The 19,299-nt window shown below is 38.9% G+C and overlaps 1 protein-coding gene across 1 annotated transcript in view; it reads left to right on the forward strand.

The window, feature by feature from the left end:
• SPATS2L (spermatogenesis associated serine rich 2 like) overlaps positions 1-19,299 on the forward strand; it is a 76,050-nt gene that overhangs the window by 28,298 nt on the left and 28,453 nt on the right. The window contains 2 exon segments of the mRNA XM_036386971.1: positions 8,027-8,090; positions 18,387-18,495. Of these exon segments, the coding sequence (XP_036242864.1) occupies positions 8,052-8,090; positions 18,387-18,495 (148 nt within the window). The 5' untranslated portion in view covers positions 8,027-8,051.

Below are 19,299 nucleotides of genomic sequence, written 5' to 3' on the forward strand. Positions count from 1 at the left end.
ACTAATGGTACTTAGTTTATTTTCAAATTTATTTTACTTAAAAGTATGATTATTTCATAAAGCATTTTATGCATTTTTTGTATGTCTATGTGCCTGCCTATATATATATATATACACACATATATATATATGTGTGGGTGTGTATGTCAGCAGTTACACAGTATTTTCTTTGCACTGGTACCTGTCTGGTGAAACATGGAAACATAGCTGTACACAGGATTTGCATGTGTCCCCTCCTGCAGCTCTGTTCTTCATTCTAGTAAGTTGCTGTAAATAATGCAGAGCTGACCTTTATGTGCTTTTTAAATTGCTCTCCATTGCTCAGATGCAGGATGGCAATAATGACCTTAATATAAACTACTGGTTTGGATCCTTTTCAGCCCAAGCTATATTCTACAGAGGTAGAATTGGTTGTTACACCTCCAGGTCTCTGAGGTGTAACTGGTGCTCACTGTTTGAGGGTGTCAGTCACCTGTTATGAGGGAGCACCAGCTCATGCAGTGACATCAGTCTCTGGGGAAGCCACACTGAAACTTGTGTAAAAGAAGAGCTTCACTTCGACAGGACAGACCCAGCATTCAAAGGCTGTACAGGAAGAGGGTTTGCTTGAAGCCTTGCTTGTAACCAAGGGTGACCGGTAATAGAAAATACAGCCAGAATATTTTGTGATATCAGTATCAAAAGATGTGGTTATGTCACTGAATACTTGTAAACTGTGTGGATGAAATATTAATGGAGTTGGGGGAGATGCCAGTCAGTACCTTTCTTTTGACCCACTCTTATTGTGACCCTGTTAAGGGCTAGAGCATTCCTCTGCAGGATTCTCATATAATGGAGCTGCAACACCAAGTGCAGGGAGGACCTGAGGACCCCTCACACACCACATCTCTGTGAAAACACAAATGCCTGTGCAGCCCACATAAGCAGTGGTCTGGCTTCTCACACACTGGAACTGGGAGAGGGAAGCAAGTCAGCTGACAAGAGGGGAGAAGCACAGGCTCTCCCTGGGTTACATGGATGGTACCATCTCTGCTTAGGAAAGGGAGAGCATAACAAGGTCAAAGAGCAATGGGTTTTATCAGAATGAGGTACAGAACTTACTGATGCCTAACCATTTTATTGCAACACTGACTGGACATGACTGTGTGTCCGTGGTACCTTGGCAGAAATCTGAGGAGGAGAGGAGACAGAAGGACACTGATGCAGGTGCTAAGGTCTGTCCTTCCTCACATATCCCCCTTTCACCTTTGTCCCATTTTTATTTTTAGCAGATAGGTCTGTGATCTCTCAGATATGGACTTTATAGTGTTAAGTAGCATAACTGAGTTCCTGATGTGCCACTGCACATTTTCCAAACCTTTACCCCTTACTACCCATTTCCAAGCGAGCAGCCTGCAAAGCTGTAGATATGAGACATCTGCTTCTTCCTCAGACTGTGTAGTCAGGCATTTCAGAAATCCTCAGGAGGAGGTGATAAACAATGGGGGAGCATAAGCCTCCTTTCTGTAGAAATCCAGAGCTACATGTGGAATCAGTGAGATGCTTCATTTCCTGCATCCTGTTTTCAGATCTGCAGCCAATGGGTTTCAGACACAGTGTGGTGACCAGTAGAGAGTCTGGCTGCAGTAGCTGAGCAGGAGGGAGAATGCAGAGGCAAGAGCTGCATTCTGTGATTGAGACAAGCGTGACCAGGGACAGTAACGGGACTGGACTCTGCAAATGAGGAATATTCTGGAATGTTTGTGCACTTCCATACATATGTTTATGCAGGCATTTAAAGAAAAGGATTTTGAAGCCCTCAGATGTCATGAAACTTACCTGGGGTGCTTAACTAGTCTGAAGTAGCTAATCTAAAACTTCCAAAAACCAGGAAATACCAAATGATGGTGTGCATAGAAAACTTCTACATGTAGTCATTAGAAAGGTATAAAACAGTACTGGAAAACACCAGTTCTGTATTCATAACATTTTATGTTGTTTTTACTAGGTGTGTTCATTCCTAGTGACACAAAAGGCTAAAAGGAGAGCTGTGAGGATACTTGTTAATGTGTGCTGGGTGCTCCTGACTCTGGTTGTTTATGCATTTAATTATTATGTTTGTCTTAGACATGTGACTACAGCAAATAGAAAATCATACCCATTGCTAATCTCAAGATACTGAAGACAAATATCTGAATCTTGGTATTTCTTGTAGTTTTACAAACAGTGGCATGCTGATGTTTGCCCATTTGACCTAATTAATTTTTTATTCTATTTAAATAAAATCTGAGTGAAAACCAAAATAATTCCTTTCTGAAATGCTTGAATTTTGGAATCTCACTCTCAGAGTTTTTTTCAGTCTTTCTGGTGCAACAATATTAGCTTCAAACTGCATTAGAAAAATTGTGTTCATCTCAGGCTTCATGTGCAGTTCTCTAGTAGCATTTCTTTATAACAAGAAACAAAGTCAAATGTGCAGCTGAGACCATGTGTCTCTGATTCTGCTGGTTTTGCTTTTACCTAGGGCATGTGGAAGTCTGCAGGCAAGACAGTGTAATATAATATATATGGATGGATAGGAATCTCATTTGAAAATGAGATGTAATTCTGTAGAGAAGGTAGAAATAGAGAAGATGAAAGCATAGTACAGGCTGCTACAATCTCATTAGATACTGTCATGGTTTAATCCCAGCCAGCAACTAAGCACCACACAGCTGCTCATTCACTGCCTCCCCATGGGAGTGAGCTTTGAGTGGCAGAGCTTTGTATGCTGAGCCTGACATCATATGATATGGAATATCCCTTTGCTCAGCTGTCCCAGCTCTGTCCCTCCCAATTTCTTGTTCCCCTCAGGCTCCTCGCTGCTGGGATGGGGTGAGAGGCAGAAAAGGTCTTAATGCTGTATAAGAAATGCTGGCAGTATCTACAACACCCCTGTGTTAGAGCTACTGTGAAGAAAATTAACTAAATCCCAGCCAAAACCTGCACAGGTACTTAGCTTTTTTTTTTCTTATTTTTTGAAGTTTCTCTAAAATTGTGATGCCTTTGTTCTGCCCATACCTGTCTAGCTTTTAGGAGCTGGGGGATTTTGACTGAACTATTTGCAAATGAGAAAATGATCTGTAATTAAAAATAGGAAATAATTAAAATTCATATTCTGATGTTGTTCTGCTTCATGAAAAACTTTGAGTGACAAAATTGTAAACTCTAGTTTCTCTTTTAATAGACAAAGCTCACTCAGTGACTGGGATTAGGGAAGCATTGGCAAGGGTCAAATCAGTTAGACCTGGAATTCTTGGTTTGCTGGGGTAGTATTTCCTTATAAAAGGAAACAGTTGCAGTAGGCAGATGAGGAGCTAAGACCTTTTTTGGGGTGTAGGAAAACATTCATCCATAAACCTAGAGATGGGAAATCCTCCCAACACCAGATTATTAGGTGCTGTTTAATGGGGAGTTTTCTGATCCCCCTTGCCAAAGTTGTATTTTCAGATGTCAGAAGTGGTGGAGCAGGTGTCACACACAGTCTCTACTCTGATAGACTTTACTGTGACTGGGTATTTTCACAAATTTTATCTTTCTGGCAACCCTTATGCTTTCATAGACTACTTTTCCTCTCTCTGTATTTGCAAGGAGATTATTTTGTTGTTGTTGTTGGGAGTGGGTAGCATCTGACAGAGTTTTAAAGTGTGAAAATTAAATGTGCCTGGTTTCTGCAGCAGTGGCAAGACACAGAGTTGTTGTTGTGATTCTTTGATGCTTGAGGTGCAGGCAATCCCCCCCATCCATAATGTTGAATAGAATGGAGTGTTTGTCAGTTTTACCTGAGTCTGGCTGGCTGGAAGGTGTCTGTGGGCCAAACACCTCTGATGCTGGTACCAGTGGGAAGGTGGTGGGCATTCTTTGGAAGCTCAGCACAGCAGCAGTGGGGTTTCACTGCTGCTTGGAGACAGAAAGGAAACTTCTGTAAAGGCTGAGCCAGCAGGCACATACCTTAGGCTGCGTCAGGTGAGCTCTGACATGTTTTTCTGCAGTGGTTAAAGGCCGTTTCTGTAACTGTCTGCCTGTAACGTTGCTGCTTACAGTTAAGGTCAGCAGGACAGAGTATGTGCCAGCACCATAGATGCCCTGGTTCAGGTTCATGGTAGCCTAAACTGCATAGACTAATACAAATTGCTTCATTTGGTAGGGAAGAGAAGTAAAACTCTGCCAAAAGTAGTCCAGTCTTCTCTGCAGCATTCCCTTGAATGCTATTGAAATGCTTCATTTTACAAGGCAAGTGAAATGTCTCATTTGGATGTGTGTAACAGCTTTAGAAAAAACACCCTGTCAGTATTTGAGGTCAGGATGTAATGAGAAACTGAGAGTGATCTCCTGCTGCAGGTAATGCATTTGGAAATTTATGTCAGAAATTAATGACCCATTTATATAAGAGATTTTGTAGTTTGTTGGGATTTTTTTTCATTATTTCTTTTTCTTGGAAGTTTTTTGGCATGATTTGCAATGACATTTCAGGAGCAAAAATGCAAGCAGATGTGGAGAAAGACAAAGCATGTAAGCTGACATTCAGTCTGAGAATCTCTCATATACAGTATGTTTTCTGTGTTTTAAATTTAGTACTTCTATTAACTTAATCTTGGCCAGTGCAGAAAATTTTCTGTCAGGGATCTTTCTCCAAAAATTCTTTTGTGTGCATGCTGTTGGTAACATGTAAAATACTGTTCTGCATTGGCTTTAGGTCCCTTTTGGGCTCAGCTGAGGGTCCTATTTTGATGTTCCACAACTTGCACAGAAAGAAGCTTTGCTGAAGAACTGAGGACGAGAATGTAGCAACTCAAACTTAGATCCGAGCCTGGAGATTAAACTTCAGTGGGACTATTTTGTTCATAAAATTATGGATATGCTGTAGTCTTTTGCCACAGAAACTAAGTAATTGTTAAACACTGAGATTAAAATAACACCAGAGAAAAAAATACTAGTTAAGTCAATAAATCATTTGGTGCTACAGTGAGAAATTTAAATTTGTTAGCTATTAAGTATAGCCATAAAGGATGATGCTTTTAAAAATTAGCGCAGCATCGACATTTTCTTTTTAATGTATCATCTGTATTTTATGTAACAAGCAGTGCTGGACTGAGTTATATAAACGAGCAAGTGTTTTATAAATGTTATTTCAATTATCTGTCCTTGGAGAAGGTGAATGAAAAATAGCTCCAACTCAGTTTTAGCATCTTCATTTTGACAGTTGTAAAATGCATATTAATGAAGTGTGTAAAGTATAGAGAAATGGGTCCATTTGTAAAAGCTCGTGTCCTCTTAGTTCTGTATCTTAAAAGAGAAAGAAAAAAGAGAAAGGAAGAAAGAAGCAGAGTGTATGTTTTGTGTAGCATGCCAGGTCTTTTTGAAATAGCTTGCAGTTGCAAGCTAGCTGAATCAGCACCACATTTATTGGTGGAAGGCTATAATCATAGAAACACCTGCAGTGTACAGCAGAGAAGAGACACATCAAATTCTGGCAAGGTGTTGAATGAAGTTTTTATGTCTGGTTTTAAATCAAGTCAGAGCATTGCTATGAAGAGTAGAATTGGCTAAGTAGTTGGGTTTAGTCAGCAAAATTAATTTAAATTTCAAGAATTTTTTAGCTAGTATCTATCTTTGAAGAAACCTTAGTTGAGAGGCATGAGGCTTTCACAAAGTATCATTATTTGGATTCATTTGCTTCATACAAGATGCAGTTTTAAATTTTGGTACAAAATTGATAGCACATGTTGAAAAAGACCTGAGGATTTAAAGTGACAAAGATCTTTTCCCATTACTTAGTGGTTTTTATAGATTAATAAACTTTGAAGGCCAGAAGAGTTTGTTACTTCCTTTAGTGAGCTTTTTTCTGTGTTGTGTGCTTGGTTCCTCAGGAACAGATTAACTTTTTCTTGTTATTGTTCTGAGGTGCTGGATCAGATTAAGTGTATTTGAATCAGTATGCAAGAGTGCGTTGATCTCAGCATGCAAGAGTGTTAGTTTTCTCTAACATTACAAAATCTGCTCTGTACTGGATACAAGAGCAAACCAGTTGAATTCCTTAACTATTCCTTATCATACAGTTACCCCTTAAACAGAGAATAGGACCCCTCCAGCGTGGGGTTGATGTCACTAGATAGAAGCCATGCTTTTATGAGAAGCAGCAAGGGAGGTGAAGATGTAGAGTAACTTTAGAGCTGACTTTTCCAGTCTGCATGGGAAAATTTATCAGCTCTGTCTCATGTTCTTTGCCCCTTTGGCATGAGAAATAGCTGACAGAAAAAGACAAGAAGTACATTAAAAAAATTTGTCTAGAGACTACAGGCTACAAGCATTTCTCAACACCTTTCTTTTGTTATTGGAACACACTAGACATTGGAAATGGAATTGCCCTGAACTTACCTTCTGAGTGATCTTCCTGCCTGCTCTGTCCAGATGTTTTTAATTCTGCTTCTAGCCTTTGGGTGGGCTTGACAAAGAAACTAATTTGAGCTCTTTCATTCTCCATGTAAGGAGGGGCAGGAAAAGCAGCCATCCGCTCTGAGATACCAGCAGACAGTAACAGTGTCTGCTTCCCAGGGACACAGTGGCCCAGCTACCAAGAAGGCTTGTCAAACATAGTGAGACTCCAGTCTTGGCTAAGCATTTGAGCCACTGACTTAATACAGGTAAAAGGTATCTGAGTTCTGATAGAGCTTCTCTTCATAGTATAGTAAGATGGAGATGGCACGAGCAGCCTTACTTATTTCAAGCATGTCTTTTTAATAGCTGACAATGGAAATGGTTACTTTAGTCCCTTGGCTCTTCATCAGACCAAAACTCAAATGAACTTCTTTTTCTTCTTCCTGTTATCTCTTCCCCATATGCTTCCTCAACTCTCATCTCTTTACTTAGAAAATGGGTGCATACAGAAATTAATTATAAGATTTAAAAGTTGTCAGTGAATACTGCAAGAGACGTGCTTAATTTCTGCAATTTGAACTCTACTAAACTTCTGTGTTTCAAAGAAGAAGTTGAGGGAGCATTGTTTAAGGGCATTAAAAGATATTTAGAAGAATTTTTGGAACACTTATCAGTCCACATAGCAAGTGCTCAAATGGGGAAAAGGAGCTCTTCCAACTTTAAAACTTAAAATGAACTTCAGGGTTTGTTCTCATATATCCGTACCTTTTTATCAGTGTACAATAGAGTTAAAGAGAGAGACCAAACCAAGCTTGTATTTCATTTGACTTAGTCTTTGCTGTAATTCTTGGTGTGTGATTTAATTTTAAAATGTGAAGATTCAGCTTTGTTCCTTAGTGAAATTTAAGGCAGTTGGTTTTGATGGAAGCAAGAATAGGCAACGGGACTCCTTTCCCTGTGTTTAACTCTTCATCATGTGGTAGAGTCTCTCTCAATTACCCAGCCACATAACTGGAAATAGAAAGCATATTGCAGGATTTCTTAATCATATGCAAATTCCATTCATGTTCCCAAGTTTTCAGAGAAGACTTAGAGATTTAAATCTACAGACCCTGTTAGTTTCAGTAGGAGCTGTGTGACTAAATCTTCTGAATTAGTTATGAATTAAAAACAAACAACAAACAGCCATGCAGCAGTTGTCAGCCCTACCTCCTGGCACATTTAGCTGCCTTTTAGGACTGCATTAATTGATAAATTCTTTTGGCAAAATTGAGGATGCTGGTGAATGAGAAAACAGAACTGTTGAGTTCATCTAAGGTACTCCTGCTCTTTATAGCCTCAGAACAGGGTATGGGAGACATGGCTGGGAGAAGTGTGATATGCCTTTTATCCAGAGTCATAGCTATAAGGCATTTTTAAATGTGCTTGCAGAACTAATCTGGGGAAGGTAGGAAATTTGGACTAGCTTTACCTTTGGCAGGATTGAGCACTGCTGTGCAGGACATTGTGTTCTCATTTTTCTCTAATGCTTACAGCTAAGCATATGCAATTAGTCATTACAGGGGTAGCTTTGACAGGTTGGGACTAAAACCTCCAAATTAATCTCTTTGATTTTTTTTTCTTATTTCAGAGACACTACTCTCCTCTGAATAAAGATGGCAGAAATCAATTCTCATGTGAATATCAAGGAAAAGGTAGGTTCAAGTAACAGTACAATACAAACCAAAATTATATTTGCATACCTATTTAATTTCTGCTCTTTCCAACAGTTTACATACTGAACTTTATTATGTATTGACTCTGCATGAAGTTAAGTACACACAGATATTGATAGGACTAATCTGAATCTTGTGTGGTGAGAAGCATTTTTACTTTTTTGCAGAGAGACTGTTTTCTCAGCTAGAATTCTCTTGTTCCTTTGTAATTCCTGTTCACACTGATGCTGTGGAGAACAGCAATTTGGGATGATTGTTGCTGTACAAAATGCAACCATTGAAGAAACACGCCCTTTAGATATAATTTTCTGCCAATAATAGTTAAAGCAATTCCTAAAAGTGCAGGACCCGCAAAGAGTAGATTACTTTTTCCTATGAAAGTATGTCTGCTTTTAACTGCATTCCATGTGCTTGAGTGAGTCTTCTCCTTATCCTTGGCTAGAGCTTGAGCCTCATCACCCTTTCAGGAGCAGTAGAGGACCTAAAGCTAATTAGGATATGGGGTAGGTCAGGAGATCTTCTGTGACTCCCAGCAGTCAGATTGTGAAGAGACAATCTAACCCCAGAATTTCTTTTTCTCTATCTCTCTTTATTGGAAACAGTTCCTTACCTGTTGCACTGCCCAGGTGCCTGTTTTTTTCAGTGGCTTTACCTTATATTTGGTGTTAACATCTGTGTTGCTCATTGTGCTTGAGGATTTGCATGGTAATATGAATCTCTGTCTTGGTGCTGAATGTCTTCCTTAGTCCTTAATAAAAGCACAGGGTTTTAAAATGGAGCAGCATGATGATTTTGTAGTAGAAAGTAATGTCATTGAATTCTTTTCCCTGCTGCCAGAGTACAGTAATTCCCAAAGTATAACTCAGTAAGTCAATTGAAGCTCTACATATTTACTGTGTTGATTGAAATTTTTTATTTAAGTCAGTTTTACAAGTGCAGGATTTTACAAATCATGTGTTTGTCTTTGCAAGTTTAAGAATGAAGAACTGCAACAGGAGTTTTATTCACGGGAGATACCTGCTGTTCCAAGTGTGATATCAGCTGGGAGTGCCCCAAATCAAATGTTTATGACCATATGCATTTTAAGACAGGAAAATAATTGAATCAACACACTCTGTTATAAATTGCTCCACTGTTTATTCCTGCATCTTCCATTAGTATTTAGTGCCACTAAATCCCTATGCCAAATTGAAAACTTAGTTTAATAGCAATTGAAATTGTTTTGCAAAATCATTGGGTTTTATTCTGGAAATATAGATTAATGTAATGCATAAAGGGTTAGTGACCAAACAGCATAAGCCTCCTGCAGTCTACATACTGCAGTTGGGAGGGTGTTGTGCTCAGGGAGCCATTGCACCTGGGCAAGTCCCTTGTGTTTTAAAACAGGGTTGCAGTGGCTCTGTTTGGTATCTTGTATTTAGCTTACTGTATGGGCAGCAACAAACTGAGTAACTATAAAGTGACTGTAGCTCCATAAGTCTTTGAGTGTTGCACTGGAAATACAAGGAAAAAGTTTAAAAAAGTCCTGCAGAGTTGTCTTGGATAATATTTGCACATAAACTGCTAAAACATGAGGATTACATTTGCATGTTTGAAAAGCAGACATATTTACAGTGTGCTGGTAAGGGAGTCAAAATCACATCCCTTTCTCACTTAGCTTACAGAGCTTCCATAGTCATCCCTCACAACACTGAAGCAGAGTGAGTTTAATGTTTACTTTTACCCACCTTTTAGGAGACAATATTTCTGGGTAAAAAAACTAAGGTTTATAAATATAATACTTGTGCTGAGCTTCACAAATCCATTGCCCTCAATGTAAATACCAGCAGGCCTGGTTTAAAAGAACAGACTAGAATACAGTCCCTTCCCAATTCTCCCTTTCTTCTGCCTTAGTGCTTGCAGATCATGATGTACTTAAGACTTTGATCTTGCTAGGACTTGCATGAAGCCAAAGGAGCTGTACATCTGCACACGAGTACTTACTCCTGTAAGTTTCTGCAAAAGTAGCACACAGGTTTCTCCTTACATTGAAGGTTGTTTCACTGTGATAAAAATGTGGTGAAAATCCCATGCAGATTTCAGCATGTTTGTTCTTTTGTTTGGGGGTGGGGCAGCAGTTGTTTGGGGTTTTTTTTTTCAGTGGTGACCTTTCCCTGTGTTCTCTCCGTGATCAGCTTCTAGTTATTCAAGAAAGTAAAACCTCTGCCACTGTTTTAAAAGTGGTGTGAGGCCAGTGCAGACATTTTGGACATTACGCTCACAACCAGGCTCTGTAAAGCCCCACCCCTGAATTTGAGTCATAAGAGAATGCTACTGTGGTAGTGATACTTGTATAATTCATTCTTGGCATTTCAGCTGAAATAGTTCATAGAGTCAATAGGTTAAACATTCTATTTTGTATCTTCTTTTTTCTCCCCCAAGAGATTTATATAAATGTTGGCCTGTGATGTTAGGAAGGCTAATGAAAGTTTCCATAGTTGGCAGAGACTCCTGCAGCTGTGATACTCTTGTAGGGGAGCCAGGACTGTTTCAATTACCATATTTTCATGCACATAACCCACAGATTTTCTGGAATAACCTAAGTTCTGCATTTCAGCAGACACAAAGGTCATTAATTGGGTGCATAACCAGTATAAGAAGTTTACCATCAGGACTTCTCTCAGAATAATTCCCTCTGCCCTGACCTTTGCTGTAGTCTTCCTTCACTATGCCACTATCCCTCTTGCCTCTGATAACGCTCATAATCATCTCTCTGCCTGAAAATAAGTAAGGGTTTTTTTTTTGAATGAGGATTTTCAGAGACCAAGTGTTGTACATAGTTCAGATCATATGCACAAAAGTTCACTGGATTAAGGGGTAAAATGAGCTAAACTCATTGGCTTGCATCCAAATCCATAAAATCAAAGTAGCTATTCAAGCATTAACCTAGTACATCACCAGAAGAGGTGCTGAGATTCTGAATTACAAGTCTTCGAAAGAAGAAGAAATTGGAGTGAGGAAGACAAATGATGTATTGTCTCCTGCAACAATTAGGCCCTCTTAGTTTAACAAGACAAGAGTGAGTATCAGGCGCTCCCCAGAACAACCATTCATTTCTGGCATGTGACTTTGGTTTTGATCCAAAGAAATATCAGGAATTTTTTAAACTTCAGGACTTGCTTTTGGGTCCATTTTTTTGGCTGGGATTTTGTTGTTGTTGTTTTTGTTTCTGGGGTTTTGTTTTGTTTTTGTTTGTTTGTTTGCTGTGAGATCTGCTGTCAGCTGGAATTAGCAAAATACTCATTCAGAAGAAAATTCTCCTTTTGAGATTCTGTTAGGAGTAATGTTTTGCTGAAGTTCTCCTGAAAGGCTTGCTTTCTCATTTGTCATTTCAAGTGTCAGAGCTGGAGGAGCAGATGGGCAGCACTGCAAGAAGGAAATTTTATTCAGATGTGGTTTTGGAGGTTTCACAGTTTTGTTTGCATTACACCATAAATGTGGTTTTCATAAGCAATAGTCAGCATGCAAGAAAAGAGTAGGACTTAGTGGAAGGGATGGAAGTAGTATGTAAATTTGAAATCATTCAAATGATTAGTGAAATCACAGATTGGAAACTTTCTCCTTAAAGTTGACCTTTGCAGCTGTTCTTTGCCCATGAAGTAGATGGACTGTTCAAAGACCAAAAAGTTGATCAAAATGCACATTTGTCACTTGATGAGCCATTTAACTTGGATTAAGGATATCACAGACCCGTGTCTGTAAATGGTGCTGTCATCACTCAAGTAGAACAGTTCTTAGTAAGCCAAACTTCTCAGGAATCCTGAAATAACATATTAGAATGCCTGGCTATTTGATGGATAAGGGAGAAATAATAAATCCATGATAAGTGCCTAAAGAAGTTTACTGCAGCAAGTAGAACTTTTTTGGGGCTTACTAGGAATTAATGATCAGAATGTATGAGGGTGATGAAGAGATCATGTAGCAGAAAGAGAGGCATAGATCTGATCAAAACTGTCATTTTGCTCAAAGGGGATATTAGCAACACTTGTTCAGTTTACCAGGATGAACTTAGTAAAGCTTCTGGAAAAAACATCTCCAATGTAAGAAATACCCTCTTAATACAACCAAGTCAAATTGTATTCATGAAATGTGTTTGTGTAGAAGTTCAAAACCTTTTTAAAAATTCTACCATAAAGTGGTTTTAAAATGCATTTTCTTGCTTAATGTAGCCAAGATATCTGTTAATGCTAAATTCCTGGATTATCAAAACCAGCAGTGTTCTGCTGGCAGCCCTTCTTCCCTGCTTCACTTGCAGGATTTGGGAGAATTTGGGGGTGTAATGGAATTGAGTGATGTATCTGTGTACATAAAAAATTTGCTACTGACATGCAGTAAAAGTAAAGTAGGAAATGTCTGTGTTTATTGATAACCATACTTATAAATTAATTTAGTTCTTAACTTAGAGAAGACCTGTTGATCCTAATGTTTAGTGCAAAGTGAAGGTGTTAGTTTTCCTAACCAAGCATGAATAAGAATATTTCTGTCTGAGTGACCATAATAGTAACTTACTTCAGGGGGATTAGAGCAGCTGTGTTTAGGGGTTTCAGAACAGCCGTGAGCTTTCAGCAAAGAAGTTTAATTTGTCACTATGTCAGAAATACATAAACAAACTCTCTGAACCCCGGATATGTTACTTATTCACCAGAAACATCCTCTTTGAGATGATGCCAAGGGGGACCAGATGGAGCAGAGCAGCAAACAGGCAGTGATTGAGTCCATGTTGTTACAGTTGCCTGGGAACCATTTGAAACTTGACAGAGAAAGTAAAGGGCTTAGAGGAGCGCACATCGCTGTCAGCTTGGTTCTGCATGTGGAATAGGTAATCTGGTGTCACAACTTCCAGGCAGGCTCTGTTTCTTTTTGAGCTTGACTTACCTAGAAAGTCTTGTGAGATGAGTGTTTGTGAGGACTTCGAGTAAGCTACCATGAGAGGGTAGAATTCAGCATCCTTTCCTGTGTGCTATATTCCTCCAAAGTAACCTGTTACTGATTCATTTTATATATGTATGAGTGTGTGTGTGTGTGTGTATATTTTTTTTTTTTAGGTGAGCCAAAAATTTGCCTCAAATGAGATGTTTAACAGTAATCATCAGAAAAATAGTCAAGTATATCTGATCAGACCTTGAGGATTTTATTGTGAGGTAGACACTTATCTGAGGAGACTTGATACCTTTTTCAATTTTGATTCCATTTCTGGGCAGTCTTCAACATTTTTTGTAAGAGACAGATAAAAACATCCTCATGACTGTGGAATTCTGGCCCTTATGAGACGCAGTCTGGCTCAAATTGCAGCAAGCATTAGCAGGACTTGAGCTCTGGATCATGGGTTTAAATGGAGGTGGATCTGGGTTCTGTCTTTCATGTTCTTGACTGTATACAGTCAATATCACATGTTTATATTTTAGGTCTGTGATTGCTTTGAAGTAACTTTGGTAAGCTGAAATTCTAGGAAAGTTTTCTTAGTAAACAAAATAATGTGCTTTCCTGTTAGGTTGCAGGAGGGAAAGCCCAGGAACTTAACTGCTGTCAGTGACAGATTTTCAACTAACACTGACATTAATAGCTTTAATTATCTGTGGTTCTGAAGGTATGTTACTGAATTCTCTTGGTGTCCTGGAATGCTGTCTAGCATCCAGATGATGACAGCAGTTCACTGGGAATCTACACTGGATAAAAACAGGATGTTTCACAAAATAATTAGTCTGGTAATGCTGTTTCTCCTATGATCAGGTTTCAGTAAGTAGGAAAAAAAAGTTTTCTCCCACATAAATGGAAATCTAATAAAGTAGACTGCTGAGTTAGCCTTTGCAGAATGGCATTAATGCAGTACCATTCCCTGGGAAGGGATTCTTTTGTTTGGGTACTTTCTTTCATACTTTAGGATGCTGAGTATTTTTTAAAGGAGTTGGTTGTTGAGGAGTCATAAATACCAGATGATTCCAGTTGCATAATCTGTTGTTTACATGTTAAGATGGATATTCTTACTGAATTTGAGGACTATGAGTTTAGAGAGAGAAAGTTAGAAGTTGCCTCCTGCCCTGGCATCATCCTATCACATCTGTCATGAAAATGAGCTCTATACAGTTTTTTGGATTGGGAAGTGATGGACTTCTCCCAGGCAGCTGGAGGTTTGTGAGCCTAGGTGTACAGCTGTACTAGCACAAGGGCTGTTTTATCACCTGAGGTAGCAGGTGAACCAGAGAGCAGCCAGCATACCTGGAGGGGCTGGATCCAGATCACATTGAGCCCTTCAGTAAATCCACCTTGTCATCTTGCATTTGTCAAGCATTCCTGGAGCTTTGATATGCTTCTGTTCATCACAGTCTGTTTAGGTCTCTTAAGACCTACAGTTGGAGAAGTGCACTTGTGTTTGGCTTATGCTGTCAGGAAGTTTCCCATTCCTCCCTTTGGCTTTTTTATTTTTTATTACTAGGTCCCTTTCTGGAAACAAATGGGACACTTTTTGCATGAGGGAATAGAGATGAGCTTCAGACCCAGAAATCTACCTATATATTTGAAATCAGGGTTAAAGGACTAAGGGCTGGAATATCTGGGACCTTGAAATTTGCATTTCTAGGTGAAGGCTGTCATTATAGCCTCGTCTCCCTCCATATACCTTGTCTTCTTCCCAGATATACTGTCAGGTCACAATCTGAGTCTTGTAACCACATGTCAGTAATTTCTGTCCAGAAATTGCTGACATTTTCATTGCCTGTGTACAACAGTTCCAATGTATTCTGGATTATAACATTGGTGAAACAGTGCATGGGTTGTAGACTTGCTGTCTGGCACACAGATCTTTGTCTTTGAAATTCCAGAAGTATGGTAACATGATGCCATTTTGTTCCTAAAAATTTGCAAGACAAAATACTTTGTTTTGGAGTAAAACCCTTTGGGATCTCTGTTCTTTTGATTCTAAACTGAGATGGTTATAGATATAGATGTGTGTGTATTAATTTTGATGCATCCTACTGATTGCAAATTTTAGTTTTCATCTACTCACCCACTTAAATCACTGCAAAAATATGGAAATTTAGGAGAAACTCTAACCTGTAGATATCCTGGGTATCACAGCATACATATATAAGAGAAGCAGATTTTAAAAAGTCTAAACAACTTCTGATTTTGGATTTCTTAGGTCTTGGACGCTTTCCATTGCAATCTGATTTTCTTTTCCTGAGGAATTCTTTCATTAAACTTCTCAATTTTTTTTATTTTCCAAATAGAAAGATAAACAAATGTATTTTTTGTGCAGCAGTCGACAAAAAATATTGTTGGGTTTTGGCAGTAGAACTGTTGAGCTTTACAGTATATTAATTCCCTAAATCAAGTTTTTTAGTAGTCCAACTAAACCAGGGCTGTGTCTACAATGTTGTCATATGCTAAATTTCTTTTCTCTGTACTGTTAAGCATTTTTCCTAAGATCATCATCCTGGGATTTTTTGGGTTATCTCCACAAACAAAATGTTTCCATAGCCTTTTTTATTTAATTATAGTATTAGTTGGATGAAGCACAGTTTAGCTTTTAATTCTGCTTTTTCTATAATCAAAAAATTCTTAACAAAGATCACCCAGTGCAAACAGAAAGTCTTTGGTTGATCTTGTAGACTAAAACATAGCCTGCTTGGGTGAGTTCTTGTGTGTCAATGTCCTCTACCCTACAGATATTCTTCTTAAGTTTCCTAAGTGCGCTGTTTGGCGAGTTGTCTGATGCTCTGAGTGAGGTCTTAGCCTCACTTGGTTGTTTCCAGATGCTTCCCGAGGCTTGCAGGCCTTTCATAGCAAAGTAGGACCTAGAAGCCATGGGAGATCCTTGTGCTTAAGTTTAAAGTTGGTTAGAATACTCTAGATATTTCTTTTACTATTTTTCCTGTAAGCAGTTACCACAAGGAGATTATGCAATTTTGAGTAGGCAGAGAGACGATTCACATGATTGTGAAAGAAGAGGGGATTTTTTTGTGAGAATATGAAGATGTAATCCACATGGTGAAAATGTTTGAGAGCTATGAGCTTGAACATAAAATGTCTGCAGCTTGTGGCCTGCTCTACCTTAGTGTCTTTGCCAGCTCTTATTGTGGAGCCAGCTCTGTTCACACTTGTTGCAGCTTTATCAGTAAATAGCACGCCTGTGCCCACAATCACTAGATTAATTAACTCCTTTTTCCAGTGCTTTCTCTTCACATCCTATTGATTTGGGTTAGTTTTCACTTGGCTGCCTGCAGTACATAGCAGAGAGCTATACTCATTACTTCTTCCCATGCATGCATGTCAGCTGAAGAGAGAAACTTGAGCAGACAGGGGATTTTCTGCATAGTTTCTGGCAACAACAGCCTCTGGTTCAAGCAGTCCACTTGTCAGCATGCTCTGTATGAACATTAATATAAAGTTACCCCTGTTCAGTAGATATTCTAAAGCAGCCTCTGTTGGCTGGGGACTGAGCATGTGGGCTGGCCTGGTTCAGACGTAGCACAGCAACATGAGACAGAAAATGGGATAGGCCTCTGGGAAAGGGTCCTGGGAAGTAGGCAAGCACTTCAGCTTCTAAACTCTGGGTTTGGTCTGGACTGCCCAAGGCTAGACTTGCTACCTGAGAGGTGCTGTGGGTGAATGTGAAGCTGCAGAGAGGGTTGTGATGGGATGATGGACAGGAGCACAGTAAATCATCCTAAGTAGCTGTACTAACATGTACTGAAGCCAAGCACGAGCCTTTTGCAGTTCTAAAGCTGAGTCCAGTAGGCATCAGGAATCTGAGCTGTCCCATCACTGCAATGAGAGAACATGCCATGATTCCTGGTTTATGGTAGTATACAGGACAGGGAAACACAGTGGTTGGGGAGTGGGGTGCACATACTACAGGAAAATTAGATTATTTTGGTCAAATCTGAGCACTTGAGTGCTCTCAGTCACCTTCTGATGTCCCCATTGATGGAGACTCCATAGGGATTGTCCTTCAGCACCTAACTGGGCAGCTAAAACAAGGTAGTGTGAATGCTTTTGTCATGTGAGCCAGCCTAATGCCCTTAAACAGCTCTACCTTCATGTATTACTTTTTCACAATTATATTTCACAGTACAATAAAAAGACCACACTGCTTCACAATTAGCATGATGGCATTGGGATGTAGTAAATAAAGTACACCCTAATCAAGGATGTATTCCCACAGAAAGATGACAAAGGAGGGTCCCAGATGAACATTTGCAGGACAGTAACAAGTTTCTGATTGAAAATACGTGCTGGATATCTTGACTCAGAAGCTCATAAAGCTAATTTGGAACAGCTAAACTGGTCTGGCAGAGTCTCTCATTTTTTATCATAGGCTTTTGTTTTGCTAATTTTGTTTAATTTTTTTTTTTTTTTTGGTCTGATCTAGTAAAATTTTTATAGCATTAAAATGAAATAGCAACAAAGTTTCATGCAGCTATTTGCTTTCAGTTATAATATATAGGGATGAGAAAATAAATGATAATGTGATTCCAGTAGGAATATTTTATTAAAACATCATTAGTTGAATTCCATTTGGTATCAATGGATACTGACAGTATAGCAGTAGCAAATGCTGTGAAATTTAAGCATTGCATGCCAGAGTCATCTGTGGGTGTAACACCTGATCCATCAGCAGTTTCCTGAAGGATTTGGCATCCCATGTCCTTTGTTCAGGTTTTTGTTACACAAGCTTCCTGGTCACTTGTATATGGAACAGCAAACTGAAATAATGTTGAGCAGCCACTAGAACTTTTAAAAATGATATTGTTCTCTTTTAGCCTCCGACTGTTTTCATGCATATGACTGTTTTTCAGATGCCACAAAAGCATCAGTCATAACTTTGATGTAGCAAGGCCATGCAAGAGCCTTGTTGAAGAAGTCGTGTGCTCACTAAATTTGCATAGGTAATATGTCAAGACACTTGGCAGCAAATAGACTATTTAGGAAAGGAGCATAATGCCAAATTCTGTCAGTTGAATTAAGCTAGAATTCTTCTGCTGTGACTGAGAGTTGGATTTGTTTCCAGGATTACTGGCTACCAGTTCTATCATTTGATGTCATGAAGAAACTGCTTCATTATTTGCATGGCTGGGTGAGGATAGGATGGGCATTGCTTTGTGCAGATAGATACATTACTGTGTGCTTGTGAGCACCTCAGTGTAGCAGGTATTTATATAAACGTGCATTGGCACAGGTACCTTATAGTCTGAAGGAGTATGATAAATTCATGTGATTGTCTTCCTTTACTTACAGATCAATGCAATCCGATCAATTGTTCCGAACAAAAGCAATAATGAGATAGTTCTGGTGTTGCAGCAATTTGATAACAATGTAGACAAGGCTGTTCAAGCTTTCATGGATGGTGAGTACAATGTACCTTTTTCACTAATGCAGGAGGGATTCAATGACATGCCAAGTATTTGTTGTCTCTAGTGGCTCAAAATATATTCTGTAGTTCTTCTGAAATCTGATATGTGACACTTGTTAATTACTAAAAAAATTGATCCTCCTGGCTGCATCTTTGCTTCTTCATAGTATGAGATGAAGTATGAGTATGACATGGTTGTTCATCTGTTCTACCTGACTTTGCTATTCTTGAAGCCATTCTTACTGCAGATCTGCTTCTTTATTCTGCATGAAAGTTAATGCTTTGTAAATAATATGTCAGGAAATTATTCATTATTGAAGATCTAAGTACAGTAGCTAAGAACAATTCAGGATAGTTCTGAAGCACATAACCAGGCCCCTAAACCCCTGAACTTGATGCATACATTGACATTCAAACCTCAATCTGAATTTTGCAAATAGTCTTGACATTTATAATGGCTGAACCAAGACTCCATTGAAAGTTCGAGCCATTTAAACCTGGATCCATGTTTGTATTTTGCATCATGAGACCACCTCTAATGAAAGGTCACTTGTATTTTAATATCACTTTTCTGGTAAATATATAAAGTCAAGTATTTTGAACTTTCACCAGGATCTGTGAGAAACCCTTTGCCAAAAGTAATGGCATACCATGAGCAATCTTTTTCAAAATTTTTGCAGCTTGGGGTTACATAAACGATAGTAGAAGTTCGGTGGACTCAAATGGCCCTGTAGATCTTAAAAATGATCTAAATCATTTTTGCTATCTCAGCAAGTTGTTTAATTCATGCCTATTTTA

Source organism: Molothrus ater, chromosome 7, assembly GCF_012460135.2.
Source record: "Molothrus ater isolate BHLD 08-10-18 breed brown headed cowbird chromosome 7, BPBGC_Mater_1.1, whole genome shotgun sequence".
NCBI classification, from domain to species: Eukaryota; Metazoa; Chordata; class Aves; order Passeriformes; family Icteridae; genus Molothrus; species Molothrus ater.